Raw genomic sequence first — 18,072 nt, 5'->3', positions numbered from 1 at the left:
CCCAGAGGGCTTCTGCCTTTTTGCAGCGGTACAGTTACTGCGTTTCAGATGGTTGACATACTAAGAAACCACTGGAGGTAGGGCATTCTGTTGGAATTAGAACTGCAGGATGAACTAAAAGGCATTATTATCTGCAGCTTTACTGCTGTGTGCAGATCACAGAGCAGCAATGAGTCAGAATTCCAGCTTCTAAGTGTCTGGGAGGTGTTCAGATAAGCAGCATTATAAAAAGGATAAGGAATCACCTGTTTCCTGAGAAGCTGAGCACTTTCAGCTGAGGACCACTCAATCTGGTGAAAATATTTGCTGTTCATCTTTTGAAAGTGGGTAATGAGTTCAGCTGATATTTTCAAAGAGCACTAGTTGAGTGAGCTGCTGTATTCCACTTGTTTGATATGGGCTTCTCGAAAGGTCCCAGCCTACATGCTTACAGTCTTTTCAAGCCTGAAAAGATGACGTTTGGATGAACCAATGCTTGCAATCAGCCTGAGCTAAAGAAATGAGAAATGCAGTGGAAGTGGCAAGGGTGCATAAAATGAAAAATCACTGTGGTACTCTTCTTCCTTTCAATTAGCTGGACTGCATGGTTACCTCAGTATAAGAGGCTGTGAGGACAAAGAGGTGAAGAAGAAGAGTCTCTCCTTTAGAGAACGTCTTATGGTCAAGAGTTGGGAGTATTTCATTGCTGCAGAAGAAGTTACTTGGGATTATGCCCCAAATATTCCAGACAACCTTGATAGGTAAAATAATACTTTGTCAACATAATATGAAGTGTTAACTTGGAATCACAGAATAATTTAGGCTTGAGGAGACCTCTGGAGGTCATCTCATCCAAACTCCCACTCTGAGAAGGGCCAACTTCACCGTTAGCTCCAACTGCAAAGTTAGATCAATTGCATAGGGCCTTGTCTAGTTGAGTTTTCAGTATCTCCAAGGATAGGTACTCCACAGCCTTTCTGGGCACCTGCTCAACCTCATTGTGAAAAAGTTTTTCCTTATATCTAATCAGACTTTTCTGTGTTGCAACTTGTGCCCATTGCATCTCATCCTTTCACTGTACAACTCTGAGAAGAGTCTGGTCCCATTTTCTGTGTAACCTCACGTTAGGTAGTTGAAGATATGAATAAGATGCTCCCTTAAGATGCTCCCTTAACTCTGTCTTCTCGAGGCTGAACAAACCCAGCCTCTGCTTGTGTGTCATGTGCTCTAGCCCTCTAATCACCTTGGTGACTCTCCACTGGACTCAATCCAGCATGTCAACATCTTTCTTCTGCTGGGGAGCCCAGAACTGGACACCCTCTTCTACCTCTAATGGGGAGCCCAAAACATTAAAATGGCTTAGGAAATACCCTATCTAGCATGCAAACCTAATTCCTAAAGAGAAAAGGAGGGAGGGAATACTTCTGGAGGATAGGAGTTTTAAAAGGGTCAGTATAATAAAGTGTTTAGGGAATGGGAGAAAGAGAGGTCTCTATAAATGATCTTTGCATGACACCAAGAGGAGATGCAGTAGAAGTCTTAACAAATAAGCGTATTGGGATATTTTGTTCAACTTCTCTCCAAGATACATGAGGTCATGGTACACAATGCTGCCAGAGCATTGTAGGGACAAATCCGTGCTCTGACAGTCCCTCACTGCTGGAGCACTGTTGGCCCTTGCCATTCATGGGTCAACTGTAGAACCTCTTATTTCATCTTGGTAATTAGTCAGATAAGCTGAAACTGACAACTTTTCAAGCTGATGTTTGTAACAACCTTTAAGGATTCAAGCAGAACAAGAAAAATTCCTTAGCCTGCATGGAGTTATAGTTACATATACCTCCTTAGTTTACAAAAGCTATATTTTCATATACCTCTTAAGTACTCCTCTTTCTTTGGTATGATTGCTTCCCTTCTCATTTATTCTCAGACTATACCTGGCATACTTGTCTCTTTATATCTCTTTCCCTGCTAATTACATCAAATTGATGGTAATGGCATCGGTTACCATCTCTGTGCTCTGATTTTTTCTGCTCTGTTCAGAATTACAAATCACGGATTTATCCCTGTTCACTAACTTTATTTTAAAGGACCAGTGACCAGGGCAAACACATCACTCTGTTACTTCCCAGTACTTACCCTGGTTTTGCTCAGCATTGCGAATTCTAATGTCTTTAGACCTAAGTATAACACAACTTACTGTATGGTGCCTGAGTGAGATTAAGGTTATCTGAGCACTTTCCTGATTCTCCTGGAGTCTTTGCTACCGTAAGCAAGTAGTTAATTTTTCCTGTGCTCAACTCTACCTGTGTAAGAGGAGAGCAGCAATTGCTGCTAACTCATCTTGAAAATGCAGCTGCTACTTGAGTTTCTGTTTCTTTCTTGCAGCTATACACTATTAAACTCAATGAAAACTCTGAAACTGGTTGTCTTATGTGCTCCTAAAACACAAATAATGTTCCAAGCCTCTTCTAACCTAATTTGCTTTTTTATTCCCACGTACTGAAGTATACCAGTTTTTTGACTAGCAGTTCTGCATTCTAGTAGATGTCACTATTCAGGTTGTTGATCATTTGTCTTTTCCTTTATTTTTAAGACGCTATAAAGCACAGCACTTGGACAACTTCTCAAATCTTGTAGGTAAAAAGTATAAAAAGGCTATTTTCAGGCAGTATACAGATGCAAGCTTCACCAAGCGTCTGGAAAATCCTCGGCCCAAGGAAACTGGAATTTTGGGACCTATTATCAGAGCTCAGCTCAATGACAAAGTCAAAGTAAGTAATATCGATTCAAAGATTATTTATAATATAGCAAATTTTCTGTTGGGCAAAGACCCATAAGACCTAGTTTGATTTGTTTTTGTGAAATAATATAACTAATGTTGTGAAAATTGACCCTATTAAAAGGTATGATCACAAGTGACAGACTTAAGGTTAAATTTTTCATCACTCTCTCTATAATTTCTGATTGTGCTTTGTTTTACAACATAAACACATTTCATTCACAGTCTTTATAAAGAATATTTATATGTTGAAGCTGGTCCAAAATGAAGAAGCTTAGGTACAGCTGGACTTCTCAGGAAATTTAGAGCTGAGATTAAGCTTCATGAGCCCCTCATTCCTAATGTTGTTATTTTTTCTGGCTATTTTAGACAATGGTACTCACTTTTCATAGTTAGAAGTTCTTTCATGGAGTTATCAAATGAAACTACAAAGCATTTGTATTAAAAGCTTGTGCTGCTGTTTTGCAAAGTCACATCCTCTTGCCCTTCTGTTGTCACTTAGTGATACATCACAAAGCTTCGTGACCCTTAGTTGCCACCATGACTCTGTGACTCTGACTTTGAATTTAGCACAAAGTTTCTTCTTTTTCTCTTGTTTCATCCAGAATAGGCAGGGGAGTTTGCCCTTCCTTCCCATCTCCCCTTTGGGTCCTGGAACCTGGGAAAAGATTTTTTTTTTATCATTTTTCTCCTATATTGAAGATTCTTAGGAACTTTAGTCAATAACTTCATACTCCTTGAGGCAATATGTGCCTAGCAGCTGGAAGAAGACATGTGCTTTTTAGATTTACCAGACAGAAGAAGCTGAACCCCACTCAATGAGTTCTACAAAGCCTAGCAGCAGGGGGATCCTGCTAGGTACCAGCAGCATTTGGACTGTAGATTATATTATGAGATGGTGTTTTAAGGCATCTCTTTCCCTTTCCAGTACTTCTAGGGGGCTACAACCAGACAAATCCTACCGTAGCTGAAACTTTTAGTAATGTATTCAGACAAGGATTTTCTGAATACTAAATTCATTCTTCTTCACTTCCCTATCAATATAGATTGTATTCAAAAATAAGGCTAGTCGACCCTACAGCATTTACTTCCATGGAGTGACACTTTCAAAGAATGCAGAAGGAGCTAATTATCCTCTGGATACCACAAGTAAGAAATGAATGGATCGCATTTTGCATACCACTGACTGTTGTGGAGGGTTTCATTGGTTTGAAAGGGATGTTGTGGATAGAACTGCAGGACTGGGAGAGCTGAAGTCTCTGTTCTTCCTTTACTGACCTGTTTTGCCTTATAGAGAAACAAAGGTATTACATGTAAAACATAGACATTGGCATCTCATTTTTCTCTTCTTGTTTGTGATTATAGAGAGAGACTAGACTGAACTTCAGTTATCTTGAAGTAGCTTCAAATGGCAAAACTGCACTGATTTCATTAAAAGGTGTGTCAGGTGTAAACCTGACACTATCTAAAGATCTGGCACTAAGTGTATCATCATTGTTCTTCCTCTTCATTTTTCCTTCAGGCAACAGCACCCAGAGTAGAGGAATTCAGCCTGGGAAGACATACACTTATGAATGGAAAATTGCTGAAACAGATCAACCCACTGCACAGGATGCACAGTGTCTTACAAGGCTATACCATAGTGCTGTAGATATTGAGAGAGATATAGCCTCTGGACTGATTGGCCCACTTCTGATTTGTAAAAGTGAATCACTGACCCAGAAGGGTGTGCAGGTAACATGTTTGGCAACATCACAGAGACAGATTCTGCTCATTAATATAATTTGAACTACGATGGAATTTGGTTCTGCTTGCCCTCTGCTTAATGTGCTGTAGAAGAGCTATCAAACTAATAGGTTTCCAGAGAAATGACTTGAAGAAACAGTTCTCTCGTTGTCCGCAGTGGGTAGAGGAATCACATTCTGATTTTCTCAGAGCAGCATTTCAACAAGAAGTGAGCCTAATTTGAAAGTCTGGTTCTAGACTTGATAATAAACTTCCATGCCTCTATTATACCCTCGCACTCTAAAGACATTTTGATCTGAGCTGGCCCCTCTCTGTTTAACAGATTTAACCCAAAAAGGTCTGACAATCTCAGACACCACTGAATCCAGAGCAACACAAACAAGATCAAGGAGTTCTGGGAGAGCAATTCTTCTCTTTTATCCATGGAAACCTTGTTTGGCAAAGGCTTGAGTGTTACTTGAGAGAAAAAATGTTGAAAGCTTATGTTTAGGTCAAACCAGGAGGCTGGCCCTTTTACAGAGGCCAATCACATACTACTAGCACTGCTGATATGCAAATGGCTTGCACAGTGTCCCACCATGGGTTGGTTGCACAGTAACAGTGTCAGCTTGAAGCCCTGACCCCATAGTCCCTCTCACTTAGATCCCTGGATCTTATTTACCTCAACTCAGGTAGAGCTTGTTGCTTGCATATGGATAGTAGGTTTAGGTCCTTAATACATATCACTGCTCATGAAATGTAACTGTGCTATGCTGATTGTCTTTCAGAAAAAAGCAGATGGGGAGCAGCAGGCAATGTTTGCTGTGTTTGATGAAAATAAGAGCTGGTACATAGAGGATAACATCAAGGACTACTGCAGCAACCCTGCCAGTGTTAAAAGGGATGACCCTAAGTTCTATAACTCAAACATAATGCACAGTGAGTGGGAAATCAAGCTGAAGATTATGAAAACTCATGTGAGCCTAAGCATTCAATGATTGCTCATTCTCATATGTAGTGCACACAGGAAATTCTCTAGAGGAACAGTGATTGTCTAACCAGGACAGGCAGTACTGTACAGAGATTTACAGTATTTTAGGGAGTGGACTAGCTTTGGGCCCTGAAGCAAAGGCAAGGGTTATTTAACTTTCACACAGCATCCTGCTGATAAGAGATACTATTTCCAGAGCTGGAATCTTCATCCAGGCTGTTGTGGTTTCAGCCCTGTGCCAGTCTTTCTTATGGTACAAATGTGAGTCCAATTCAGTGGACTGACGTCAAAGAACAGGAAGTTTTAAAATTCTGGCTCTTTAACTTTTAAATTGGTGAGGCATGAAAATATTTAGACCACTTTTGTTTTGCTTTCTTTTTAGCAATAAATGGCTATGTGTCCGACAGCAGTGAAATCCTTGGATTTTGCCAAGATAATGTGGTTCAGTGGCACTTCTCCAGTGTTGGCGCTCATGATGAGATTGTCTCTGTTCGCCTTTCTGGGCACTCTTTTCTGTATCAAGGGAAATATGAAGATGTGCTGAACCTTTTCCCAATGAGTGGAGAATCAGTCACAGTGGAAATGGACAATGTTGGTAAGTGGCAAGACTGCAGTGTCTATTTCATAGCTCCTCTAAGACTTTCTTTAATTTCTAGTCCATAAGGATTTATCCAAATAGGAAAGCTTTTTGGATAAACACAGTGACAGAAAATTTTGAATCATTCCCCAAAGCAACTGATGTTCATGGAGTTTTGTTGTCTACACAAACTTGGTGCATATCATAGTTGTATACTATACTGTGGCTTTTATAGTTTATCTTTTTCTCCCCACAGTTAAGATTAGGGTTAGCAGTGGTCTTTTTAAGGCAATTCTAAGATTACCCATGAAAACAGTCCAGTATCAGTTCTACTGTATGATTCACAATTTTGCTACATACTTTTCCATCCTGAGTTAGTTAAAGTGGACCAAAACTGTCAAATTATGCTAGTCACTGTTGAATAAAGTGGCTACCCCTCGCCTCAGGCCTGTGGTCATTTAGGAGCAGTAAAGTCTGCCAGACTGAATCAGATCACTTGTCCATCAGTATCCATCTCAATATCTAGCAGGATTAATAACTGAGATCCCAAAAATATGAAGCTAGAAGTCATGTAGTGCACACTTACGGCATTACCTGCCAAAGGGCAGAGATTCCTCCTCACTGAAGTATGTGAGTATTGGTGATGGTCTTAAAATCCCAAAGAGTTTAGATGCGTTTATCCTATTTAAAATACTGATTAATATTTGTTTATCTTTTGTCTATTTAAATATTTCTTTAGGCCTTCCAAACTTCTTTTCAGTGTTCTGACTGCCTCAGGACCTTGTCAATTTAAAAATGCATTACAAGTTATGTGTTTTTTTTATTATTTAAGACTAGGCAATCATTAAAACTTCATCAGACTTGACAGAAACTTCTCCAGTAATGGAGCTGTACTTCTCCCTGGTTTTGATATGCAGTCTGTTCTTTCCACCTAAGCCATGTTTTCTTTTGTAAATTTTGTTATTGTCGTTGGACATGAGGAGAGCTATGCAGATTGCTAAAGTCTGATAAAAACAGAAAAATTCAATTTGACCTTTTTATTAGAAGGCTGTTTTTCTCAGGCTCTGTCGTTCTATATTCTATTTGTCATTTCTGCTAGTTCTGAAAGCAAGCTATAACAAGCAAAGAACTCAATCTGATGCCACTTAGGGAAATAGATTTTACATTGTTCTCTGCAGATCCTGGTTTCAAATGGAGAACTTAAATTCTAACTTGAGGGTCTTAATAAGTTCTCCAAAAATCAGTCATTTAGATGCTCAGATTGGAAGCTTAATGTTTGTGTCCAGACTCAAAATCCTAGTTACCTCATTATTCTTTTAAAGATTGTCCTGTTTTTTAATCATTCAAAGGGTTTTAAAATACATTGTGTTTGTAAAATGTTTGTGAACGTTGTCTCAGAAAATGTTTGTTGTGGACAGAATTGTTTTCTCTGTGGCAATGCATACAACACTAAGGACAGACAAAATTTAAACTTTTTACTCAAAAGATCCCAAATTTAGATCAGGATCTAAACAGAGGACCTTATATATCATTTCTTTCTTCCTTTTTCATCTCCATCTCTCTTTCATGGTATATGTTTGGGCTCAGGTCCTGTGTACAGCTTAATGTTTGGAGAAGAGCTCCAGCTCTTATATGTATTTATTTATATGTATTAATTATTTTTTATTACAGTGGGAGCTCATACGAATCCCAGCTGAGTATCAGCACTCTGCTGTGGCAGGAGCTGTGGAAACAAACCCAGCAATTTGCCCTGACCATTTATGTGATGGGCAAGGTTAACTACCATAAATAATGCATATTAGGAAAACAATTTTTATTTTAATTGCAGGTACTTGGCTTTTAGCATCCTGGGGTACCCCAGAGATGAGTTACGGCATGAGGCTGAGATTCAGAGATGCCAAATGTGACTATGAGGAAGATTATGCGTACGATGTTGTGGATTTTGCTTCCACCAAGACTGTTAAAAATGCTCTTTCCACCTCAGTTGAAGATGAGGGAGAAGAAGGAGAGGAAGAGGACTTGGCTTATCAGGACTACCTGGCCGCTGCTTACTCCATCCGAAGCTCAAGGAAGTCAGAAGGCAATGAAGAAACACAAAACCTTACAGCACTGGCCTGGGAACAGTACTCTGACACTGAGAGTGTGAGTTCTGAGGTGACTCATGGCTCAGATCTAACATCTATAAAGAGTAATGAATCTGCAAACCCTTACGTGTTTTTAGAAAGTCATATCACTCCTCTTCCCCTAACTGAGGCTGAAACATTCCAGTCAAATTACACATCAGCCACAGCAGAAGAGGATGTATTTTTGACTAGCACAAGTGATGGAAAGCCTGACTTGGTTTTTGAGAATAGGAGCCAAAGCAATTATGGAGTAGATCATAGTAACATGTCTGCAGGTGAACACTTGTTGAGCAATGGGGAAGCCCAAATGAAAGTTGCAGAAGAGCTGCTCACTGATGGAAAGGAGAGTAAATTTTTTTCAGAAAAACATCAGGAGGAAAGCACAGGAAGAGGAAATGATAACATTGATCATCAAAGGAAAAGGCGAAACTCACTGGCCACTAAGTTTTACTCTGTCCGAAAGATGAAATCCCTTCTATATCACGTACGAAATAAAAATGTCTCATTCTCTGACAAGACAAATGCACCTCATTCCATGAGTCATCTGGAGAACACGTCCAATATAGCCATGGTGGGAACTGACCAGCTTCCGAGTGATTATGATGATGAGCTGGAAGAGAAGGAAACTAAAATGGGAAGTGCCATGCATGTAATTAACTTGACACTTGCTTTGGAACTCACTGTAGAAAGAAATGAATCTAATGCATACAGCCTCTCTGGATTCAACCTATCCAAAGATAAACAAGCAGACACTTCTCTAGATCATCCGTTAGGTAATATAAGCCCTAATTCCAATCCTGCAATAGTGAAGAACTTATTGGAAGCATCATTGTCCAGGACTGTCAAGTATTCATCTAAAATGACAAATGAGGAATGGAATTTGGTCTCTGCAAAGGAGAGTCTGGGATTAGAGGCAAATATAGATAAATCTGTTAGTGGTAAATTAAATCATGGTAGCAGAAATGGTACAGTATTCCTAAATGAGAAGCATATGAAGAAGTACTCACATCTAATGGAAGGAAAACAGGGAGGGAACCACACGCACCCAGCTCTGAAAGGAAAGGAGAAGAACAAGAATGATACTTTGAGTACATTTGGAACCTTCATCAAGACCCGAAGGAAAAAAAAGGAGTATCCAAAGAATACTCACTTGCTTAGCCCAAGGAGTAAAAAGCCACCCAAACTCACCAAGCCTACTGTGAAGTTCAACTGCACATTGTTCCCAAGTGAGGCCAACCACACAACACCACCATGTTACATTAATACAACGGGGACACCCAATGATGCCAACCATACAATGCATCTGAGCAGAGCCAACCATGAAGGGCTGACAAACTACACACTGACCCCGCGACAATTTAAACCATCAATTCTGATTGGGCTTCCCCATGAAAATGGGGAATATGAATATGTTAAGGGAGATTATTACAGTGAGGAAACGTCAGGTGGTGAATATGAATACCTTTATGTGAGCTTTGAAGACCCATACATGACAGACCCAAAAGTGAATATCAAAGAACAACGTAATCCAGATTCCATTGCTGGGCATTACCTGCGTAGCAAAGGGAATGAGAGGAGATACTACATTGCAGCTGAAGAGGTTTGGTGGGACTATGCAGGATTTAAAAAAAGGTTTGGCTAAATCCTTTGCTTTTATTTGACACACCATCCTAATACATACTGGGAGAATGTGGATTCAGATGCTGATAAAATTAAGAGCATATGTTACACACAATGTGATTTCCAGCATTTCAGTTATAGAACTCTATAGATTTTCCATGGGAGGTAGGGACCCATTTAGAAATGTTATACAGAGGAATTACTGTGAGTAAGAAGAGCAAAAGAACTCATTTTTTTCTTGGCCCCCTTCCGTAGATTCACTAGAAACAGTCTTTAAAACAGAGGCTGAAAAACCCACCATAACAGACAGGGAGGGGAATTTCCAGTTAGTTTTGTTGTACTTGAATGAGCTGTTTTACTTTCACCTTGAGTTCTTGAATGCTAAAGAAGAGCACAGGATAGAGACCCGTTTGTACAAAGTCTTTCCAGGAATTAAATGGACTGACTGATCTAATATAGAATGGACATGCTTATAAGCAGGATGAAATGACAGTTTCTGGCATTAGCAAGAAGTTGTTCTAGTGTCTCGATTCTGTATTCTAAAATTGGATAATAGTATTTTCCAACCTCTCAAGGCTGTGGTAGTAAAAAATACATGAAAGATGTGATTAAATGCACTGGTGATGGAGACTGCCTTACACTTAAAGTAAAGATACAGATGCATGAATTATTGCATTGTTGTTTGTATTGTCTCAAGAAATCCGAAGCTCACTGGATCACCAACCACAAAACCCTAATGTTGAAGATTTTTCTTATATTTTGACAGGGAAGATTGCCCCCCCATGCCACACTAAAGAGTATATGTGACTTAAGAGAATCTCCATAGTAAAAAATCAAAATTCATATGAATTAAGATCACCACTAACCCTACAATGTGTAAAATTTCTAGTCATTTTTCATCAAAAAGCTGAACTTTGTGGTCTTTGAAATGAACAAAACCTAAACTGCCTATTTTGGCACAACTTCAGCTTTTATCACAAGCACCAAAAACAGGAGCAGGAATGCTTTCACTACAGAAAATTCAGCTCCAGGAATATTTTATTTTTTAAATGGCATTTCCAATTTGCTTGATTGATTTTTTTGTTTTTTCCACTTTTCCAGCATTTTCCAGGTATATTCCTACCTCATCTCGGTCGATATAAGCGATAGTTGCAGAAATGACAGAAACCTCAGACAGTTTCTCTATGTGCTTAAAAAATAAATTCTGATACTGGGAGTTTTATCTAGACCTCCCCAGTGAGGTCCATCCTCAGCTGCTGTGAAGGTGCATAGTTCCACTTAAATTTGGAGCCCATAGTACTCACAATCTCAGTGTGTAGAAGAGCTGAAAACAACCTTTCCTCGTATTAGATGACTAAGAAGGGTTAAGTTTCTATTTCTGCATATCTGATAATGAGGCAGGGCTTAGGGGGAACAACGATATATTTTATTAGAGTAATGGAGTTTTGGTGCTTCTGTTTCAGATGTGAAGAATGATTTGGGTGCCTAAAAGCTTATCTGTTCTTACCAGCTCTATCTTGCCAAATGCAGATACAATCTGATATAAAATGTGTTTCTGTTAGCTCTCCAGAGAAGGTACATCTGTGAGAGAGTTGGGTGTAGGTGGTAGGCCCACTACATGCTGAGCTAAGCTCTGATTTAGCTTATTAAGGCTAATGGTATAAAAGGAAAATAGAGCTGAGATGGGTTTTCAGAGACTAGTTGGAGTTTTTGTCAGTGGCAGCTCACCAAATCTTTCAAAGATCTTGTATATAACTGTAGCACTAGAATTGCTTAAACCTTGTAGATTAGGATTTTCATTGTGAATTGTCTGACATGGGCTTATCTAAAGTGTTCCTGCTGTATGAGTATTCAGATTTCATCATCAGAGCTGATATTTCTACTTCCACTGTGGACTTTTTTTATTGGAGATTTTCTTTCAGCCCGACAGTGAATGACAAAACCTGTCAAGGTGGAGGCAGCATCAAATATAAGAAAGTGATTTTTCGAAGCTATACAGATAGTACCTTTACAACTCCTCAGGAAGAAAATGAATATGAAGAACACCTTGGCATCCTGGGGCCAGTTATCCGGGCTGAAGTGGATGATGTCATCCTAGTAGGTCACTGTTTTGATATGTGTGCAGTATGTTAGGATTTTTTTGGAGATCTAACAGGGTGACATAGAACTGATTAGAAAATACCCCAAAAAATTAAAAGAAAGCTATAGAGGAAACACATTTTCAAGGCCAGAAATTGCAATGAGGACATAAGAGCATGGTGGCATGTTTCACTGAAGGGGTGTAAGAAGCCCCTTTCCTCTCCACAGTGTATGTATATAAACTTCTGTTTTTCTTCCTTATATTTCCCACTGTTAAATACTGGTTTATCAAATAACTCAAATTTATCAAATTTTTATCAAATCCTGGTTTATTAAATACTGGTCTAATATAAAAGCAGACTTAAGCTTAACATTAAATTTTTTTTTAAGTTTTTTTAAACCCAGACATCATTGAAAATACTACTTTTTAGATGAAAAAGTGAACTTTTTTTAAGAGATATTAGAAAATTTCCATCCAAGATGAAAATATGTCTTTGTCCAAAGAGTATACTTTCCTCTGAAAACTCGTGCTGTAAATATGTTGGTCAGTTCTAATAAAAACAAAAAGGGTGGAGAGGAACTGTGTCTCTAGTGATACAATAGTATATTTGCTTTAGGAAGCAAATTAATGTAGACTTTTCACTTCTGTCCTTATCATTCTCCATACAGTCTTCCAAAACAGAGGGATGGACTAGATGGGGCAGTTTACTTCGATATGAGTAGTGTGCAATAGGAACACATTGAGCTATGTTAAAAACATGAGTAAGAGAAGAGAAGAGGCTATCTGAATTTGGGAACGTCATTCTCTAAGGGGAGGTAAATATGTAATCGCCCTGTCCTCATGCTTCTTCTCTAGGACAAGGGAGAAGCATTGACTTCAGTGAGAGTGACATGTGCAGGGGTCTGATGTTACAGTATGGTTATCTCTTGCCCTTCTCTAATGCAGCCTCACAGAAGAGCAGAAGGGGTAGAAACTCCCAATCTCTCTGTTTGCTTTAAAGAAGCATATCCAGGAGTAGAGCTGCAATAAAAGTCCTAGGACCCTAGGCTCAGTAGAAGATGGGGCCTTGGACTCATGCTTCCTGCTTTCTAATTAACTGCCTTCATCGAAGAGTGTCACTCTTGGAGATCTCAAAGGCTATCCCTGCCAGATTTGCTTTGTACAGCTTGGCCTGTAATCATTACACAAATTGGGACTCTGGTTTGAGGTCATTGGAATGTATTATCCGGGGACTCTGGTTTAGCCCAAATTTGCTGATCAGAATCTATTGCTTCTTTTTTCTAGGTTCATTTTAAGAATCTGGCATCCAGACCATATTCCCTCCATGCTCATGGACTCCTCTATGAAAAGTCCTCTGAGGGAAGCGTTTATGATGATGAGTCTAGTGCTTGGTTTAAGGAAGACGATGCTATTCAGCCAAATAACAGCTATATATATGTATGGTATGCAAACAGACGATCTGGACCTGTGCAGTCAGGAGCAGCTTGTCGGTCCTGGGTCTACTACTCTGATTTAAATATGGTAAGGAAGTCAAAATAGAGGTGGAAGTGTTCCTGGGATTGATGTGACTGTGCAGCTGTGGAAATGTAAGCTGCAGAACACTTTTTAGATAGCTGTCCTTTCTTTTGGGCCTGATGTTCCCCTGTCTGATATCTGATCTCTTACACTGAGTTAAAAAAGGGAGTAAGCTGCTGCTACTCACAGTTCTTCTAATACAAAGAATTCAAATTAGGGAACTCTTTAGTAAATTGAGCAGGGGAGAGTAAAGATACAAAGCAATGGGAAGTCAGGCCTTTTCTCTTAAATTTTCAAGGCGTGATGCATTTCTGCAGAGCACTATGGGATTTAGATCAGACCCTCAGTTAGCAGTATAGCACAGTTGACAAATTTCCCCCTGGCCACCTAGAATTTGAAGTCTGATGTAAAGGCACAGGTTGGATATGCCCTACTCCTCCTCAAAGATAGGAGCAATAACCTGCCTTTCTGGGAGGGTGACAGTTAATGAACACATATTGTTTTGCATCTTTCTCTGGTTAATTCAAACTAAAAGTCAAAAACAGAAGAATAAAAGGAGTGGAAAATCAAGGTATTTTGAAGTTTCTGTAACACAAAATCACAGGTCACTAATCAATTATAATTCTTGAAGACAACTTTAAAACAGCAGATAAGGAAGAACTTAACAAATCTCTGTGTTTAAATTTGCAGCTTTCAAAACAAGGCCCCACATAAGAGACTACTAAACTAAATAGAAATAGAATAAGAGAGGCAGGACTCATGGACCAAGTCTAGGGAGAACTGGGAGGAGATCAGTACAGTGTTAATGTGGGTCATCCACAAGGGTCCGCATGAAGCCAGGGCCTGTAATATGTGATTAATGAGAGGTGATAGGAATTGTGAATAACAAAGTTAAAATCTGCCAAAGAGAAAAGCATTTAGGTTACTCAGGTCGAGGGATAATTGTGAGGAACATCAGAAAGAGTTAACCAAGGTAAGTAAATGAGCAGCATCATAGCAAATAAATGTTGTGTTTGTGGAAATCTAGATTATGCAGTTCTATATTAATCCTATTAGTTCAGGAGAGAAATTTGAACATCACAGGCTCAGTGAAGGTTTTTCCTCAACATGTAGCTGTTGTCAAAAAGAGAAGATTAGGGTGCATAAGAAAAAGATTATGGAATAAAACAGAATGCTATGAGACTGTAATATGGATTAGTTGTGCAGCCTCACCTGGAATGCTAAACATACTATTTCAAAGTGGTTATTGCAGAAATTTGGGGAATTCACAAAAGGGCAAATGAAAATGACTTCAGAATGAGGAAAAAGGAGTGAAAGAATGATGAAAAAGGAGTGAAGGAGAAACCTGATGTTGGCTAAAATCAGAGACAGGGTCCCTTCTTATCTCCAACTTGCAGGTGATCCAACCTTAGCAATTCCTCAAATTCGAAAAGCTAAATAAAAGCTCAAAGAAGGAGTTTTATAAGAATGCAAATTCTTGGGTTTTAACATCTTTTGGGAAATCCACTCTTACTTATAATATGGGTTTACTATTTCCTAGGAGAAAGATATTCACTCTGGTTTGATTGGGCCAATACTGATATGTCAGAAAGGAACCTTCAATACATCAAACAACAGCAAAACACCGACCCGAGAATTTTTCTTACTTTTTATGGTCTTTGATGAAGAGAAAAGCTGGTATTTTGACAAATCTTATAGAAGGCCTTGTACTGAGAAGACCCAAGGAATGCAAAAATGCCACACGTTCTATGGTACTTATTCCCTTTTGCCAACTATTCAGTTTATTGAGGGGTAGAGGGAAAAGTGTTGGGGGAATTGGAGGAATCTCAGCTCACTGTGTCTTTGAACATACCTAAATTCTGCACATGAATAAATTATGAAAATTATTAAAAATTATTATTTGGTGTTATCCATTGTGCCTGTAATCGTTGCATTTTATATGCAAAGACTTCCGCTGTCTGGAAATTTTTCAACAGAATATTTGTCTGTCACACTCACATGCATCTACCTCTGTATATTTAGAAAAAAAAAGATTAAGGAAACAAAACACTTCTTTTCCATAAGAAGCTAATTCCCTGGAAAATGGAAAATTTTTGCAAGATATTTTAGAATACAATAATAATCTGACAAAACAACTAGTTCTACTGAAAGACTTTGAAGCAGCTCTAGGACAGCCCTTCATGTACCTCTCTGTGGCTACAGAAATTCTAGTCATGTAGAGTTGAAGTTGAGGACGTGGCTAAATGTTCAAAGTTAACATTTTGTTCCGTTCAGGATAATAGTCGGTAATGAAACCTTCTGAAATCTAGCCTATATGTGAGCTGTCTTTGAAAACCTGATGCTTGTGTGCTATAAATCACACGAGTAAGTGATCATATATGAAAGTGGTGTTTGGAGAAGTGTTTGAATCTGCATTTTGAAAATATGGTCTATAAAATCAGTTATCGATCAGAGGTGTCGGTTATGACAATATATCTCCTTATTCTCCTACCTGCTATGTATTACAAGCAAACTGCTCAAATGCTCTAGTGAAGTTCCTGGATTATTTGAGCTGATGCTACAACAGACTATAAAGTAGTATAGCACATTAAACTGAGAAAAATGCTAGTTTTTTCCCATATACCTTACTTTATTAAATATTTAGCTCATTTTAATAACTGCATTCTAGCACTTTAAAAGAGCTGTTTGTGAACAGTTATCCTTGATAACGATGGTTTTTTTCAGCCATTAATGGGATAACCCACAATTTGCAAGGCTTGAGGATGTATGAAGGTGAACTAGTCCGATGGCATTTGCTGAATATGGGAGGGCCAAAAGACATTCATGTTGTTAATTTTCATGGGCAGACTTTCATAGAACAAGGAGAGCCAAAGCATCAGCTTGGTACATACACACTCCTTCCAGGTAAGTATCAGATTGGAACAAATTTCATTGGGTGGCCATTACAGTCTGTCATCATTATATCAGTGTAAGGGTGAACAGAAATTGGCTTTGGGCGCAGTGGGAAGGTGTTTGAGAGCAGTAACAATTAATTTTGCGTATGATGGTCAGAAGGAAACTCAGGTCTTTGCATCTCAATACTGTGGGAGAGGGGAAATGAGGAGGAATTGTTGTCCTCTAAAACGGGAGATACTGGGTAAAGTTAGGGACAAAACATAAGTGCTTAGACAAATGTTCTCCTCTCACATGGGAAGGGATGTAAATGGAAGATGAATGGCAGTATAGTCTATAGCACTAACTTCTGTGTTGCACTTTCATCGCCACTCGCCAGATATGTGAACGTGGGCAGGTTTCTGTCCTTTGTTGTGTCTCTGTTTTCCTATCTGCAAAGTAGCATTGGGTTTTGCTTTGTAAAGTGCTCAACAGTGAAGATCAGTATTGGAAAAAAGAATGAGCAGGATAGTATCTGCCACCAGTTCCTCAGGAACCGATGAAAGTAAGGTAGTGCAGCCATCATTTTCATGCCTCCACAGGCTTGACTACCACTGAAGTCTCACTGATGTTTGCTGGAAAAGACTATTGATATCTGGCTTAGTATGGTGAGGACTTATTTTTATAATGTCAAGATCAGTGTGACACAGAACAGAAAGAATAAATGCCAATCCTAGGAGAATTTTTATGTCCAGGGAGAAACAAAACAGGCTAAAAGCACTCATTAGGCCACAGAGTGTGGTTCTTTGCCCATCACTGTCAGCAGGGTGAGTTTGCAATAACAGTACTTATGAAGTCTGTATTGCAGCTACAAGTATAAAAAGGAAGAAAGCAGGTGAAAATATTGGGATTGGCTTAGAATAATAGGATTTTATTTTAGTGAATGTTAGATTGCTTTATTTGCTATTTAAGCCTTTTAGAGTAATGTTTTTCACTATAACATCCCTATACGTTTTACTTAAAGGAGATCCATAATGATCATACCTGCAGTAACTGGGAATATAAGAAAAGCAGCAAAGCATATATTGTGCTTTCTAAAAAGTGCAGCAAACAGCAGTCTAAACCATACCTGCTTCCTGCTCAATCCTTGGCACTCCTGAGGCATGCAGGAAATGAGGGGAGGGCCCACACATCTGATTACATCAACAGAGTTAACTCTCCTTCATCTTTTTTTGGGTACTTTACATCCATCCTTTAGGCTACTTGAGCAACACATTGGAGCACCAGGAGCAAGAGGTATAATCAGCTCTTCAGAATTAATATCACCACTATATGTAATAAACTTAATAGTACTGTTCATTACATGGCTATTCAGCATTGTACTCAATGTGCAGACATCTACTGTTGCATATATCCAAGGTTGTATAGTTTGCAGCAGCAGCAAAGGTTAAGTTTTTGTCTGGTGAGGTTTTGATTCCAGTCTCTGTCTCCAGCTAGAATTTGCTCGTTATGAAAAGAAAAAGACTGAGACGGTGGTGGCTATTGCTTTCTTTGAAATATGTTGCAGGTTATTTAACTTTTCTGGGTCACGCCACAGGATGATCTTTGGTTTAACATCCAGCCTCACTATCATCAACCTTATGATAACACTAAAACTTCTGATACGTTTCTTTCTTCTATTTTTTCCAGGTTCATTTCGAACAATTGAAATGAAGCCACAGAAACCTGGCTGGTGGCTTTTAGACACCGAAGTGGGGGAATATCAGCAAGCAGGAATGCAGGCCTCCTATGTGGTTGTAGAAAAAGGTA

The 18,072-nt window shown here is 39.0% G+C and overlaps 1 protein-coding gene across 5 annotated transcripts in view; it reads left to right on the top strand.

Moving 5' to 3' along the window:
* F5 (coagulation factor V) overlaps positions 1-18,072 on the top strand; it is a 44,653-nt gene that overhangs the window by 15,514 nt on the left and 11,067 nt on the right. For 4 of the 5 annotated variants that reach the window (XM_026075899.1, XM_026075901.1, XM_026075903.1 and 1 more), the window contains 12 exons: positions 575-740; positions 2,576-2,753; positions 3,808-3,910; positions 4,284-4,495; positions 5,275-5,425; positions 5,860-6,072; positions 7,883-9,809; positions 11,708-11,894; positions 13,162-13,398; positions 14,933-15,143; positions 16,117-16,296; positions 17,953-18,069. In XM_026075899.1, the coding sequence (XP_025931684.1) occupies positions 575-740; positions 2,576-2,753; positions 3,808-3,910; positions 4,284-4,495; positions 5,275-5,425; positions 5,860-6,072; positions 7,883-9,809; positions 11,708-11,894; positions 13,162-13,398; positions 14,933-15,143; positions 16,117-16,296; positions 17,953-18,069 (3,882 nt within the window). The remainder of the gene's footprint in view (positions 1-574; positions 741-2,575; positions 2,754-3,807; positions 3,911-4,283; positions 4,496-5,274; positions 5,426-5,859; positions 6,073-7,882; positions 9,810-11,707; positions 11,895-13,161; positions 13,399-14,932; positions 15,144-16,116; positions 16,297-17,952; positions 18,070-18,072) is intronic. The other variant, XM_026075900.1, reaches the window with a different exon arrangement.

The sequence above is a fragment of the Apteryx rowi genome, unplaced genomic scaffold (assembly GCF_003343035.1).
Source record: "Apteryx rowi isolate R43461 unplaced genomic scaffold, aptRow1 scaffold_413, whole genome shotgun sequence".
Taxonomy (NCBI): Eukaryota; Metazoa; Chordata; class Aves; order Apterygiformes; family Apterygidae; genus Apteryx; species Apteryx rowi.
This window is presented reverse-complemented; position numbering and strand designations above follow the sequence as displayed.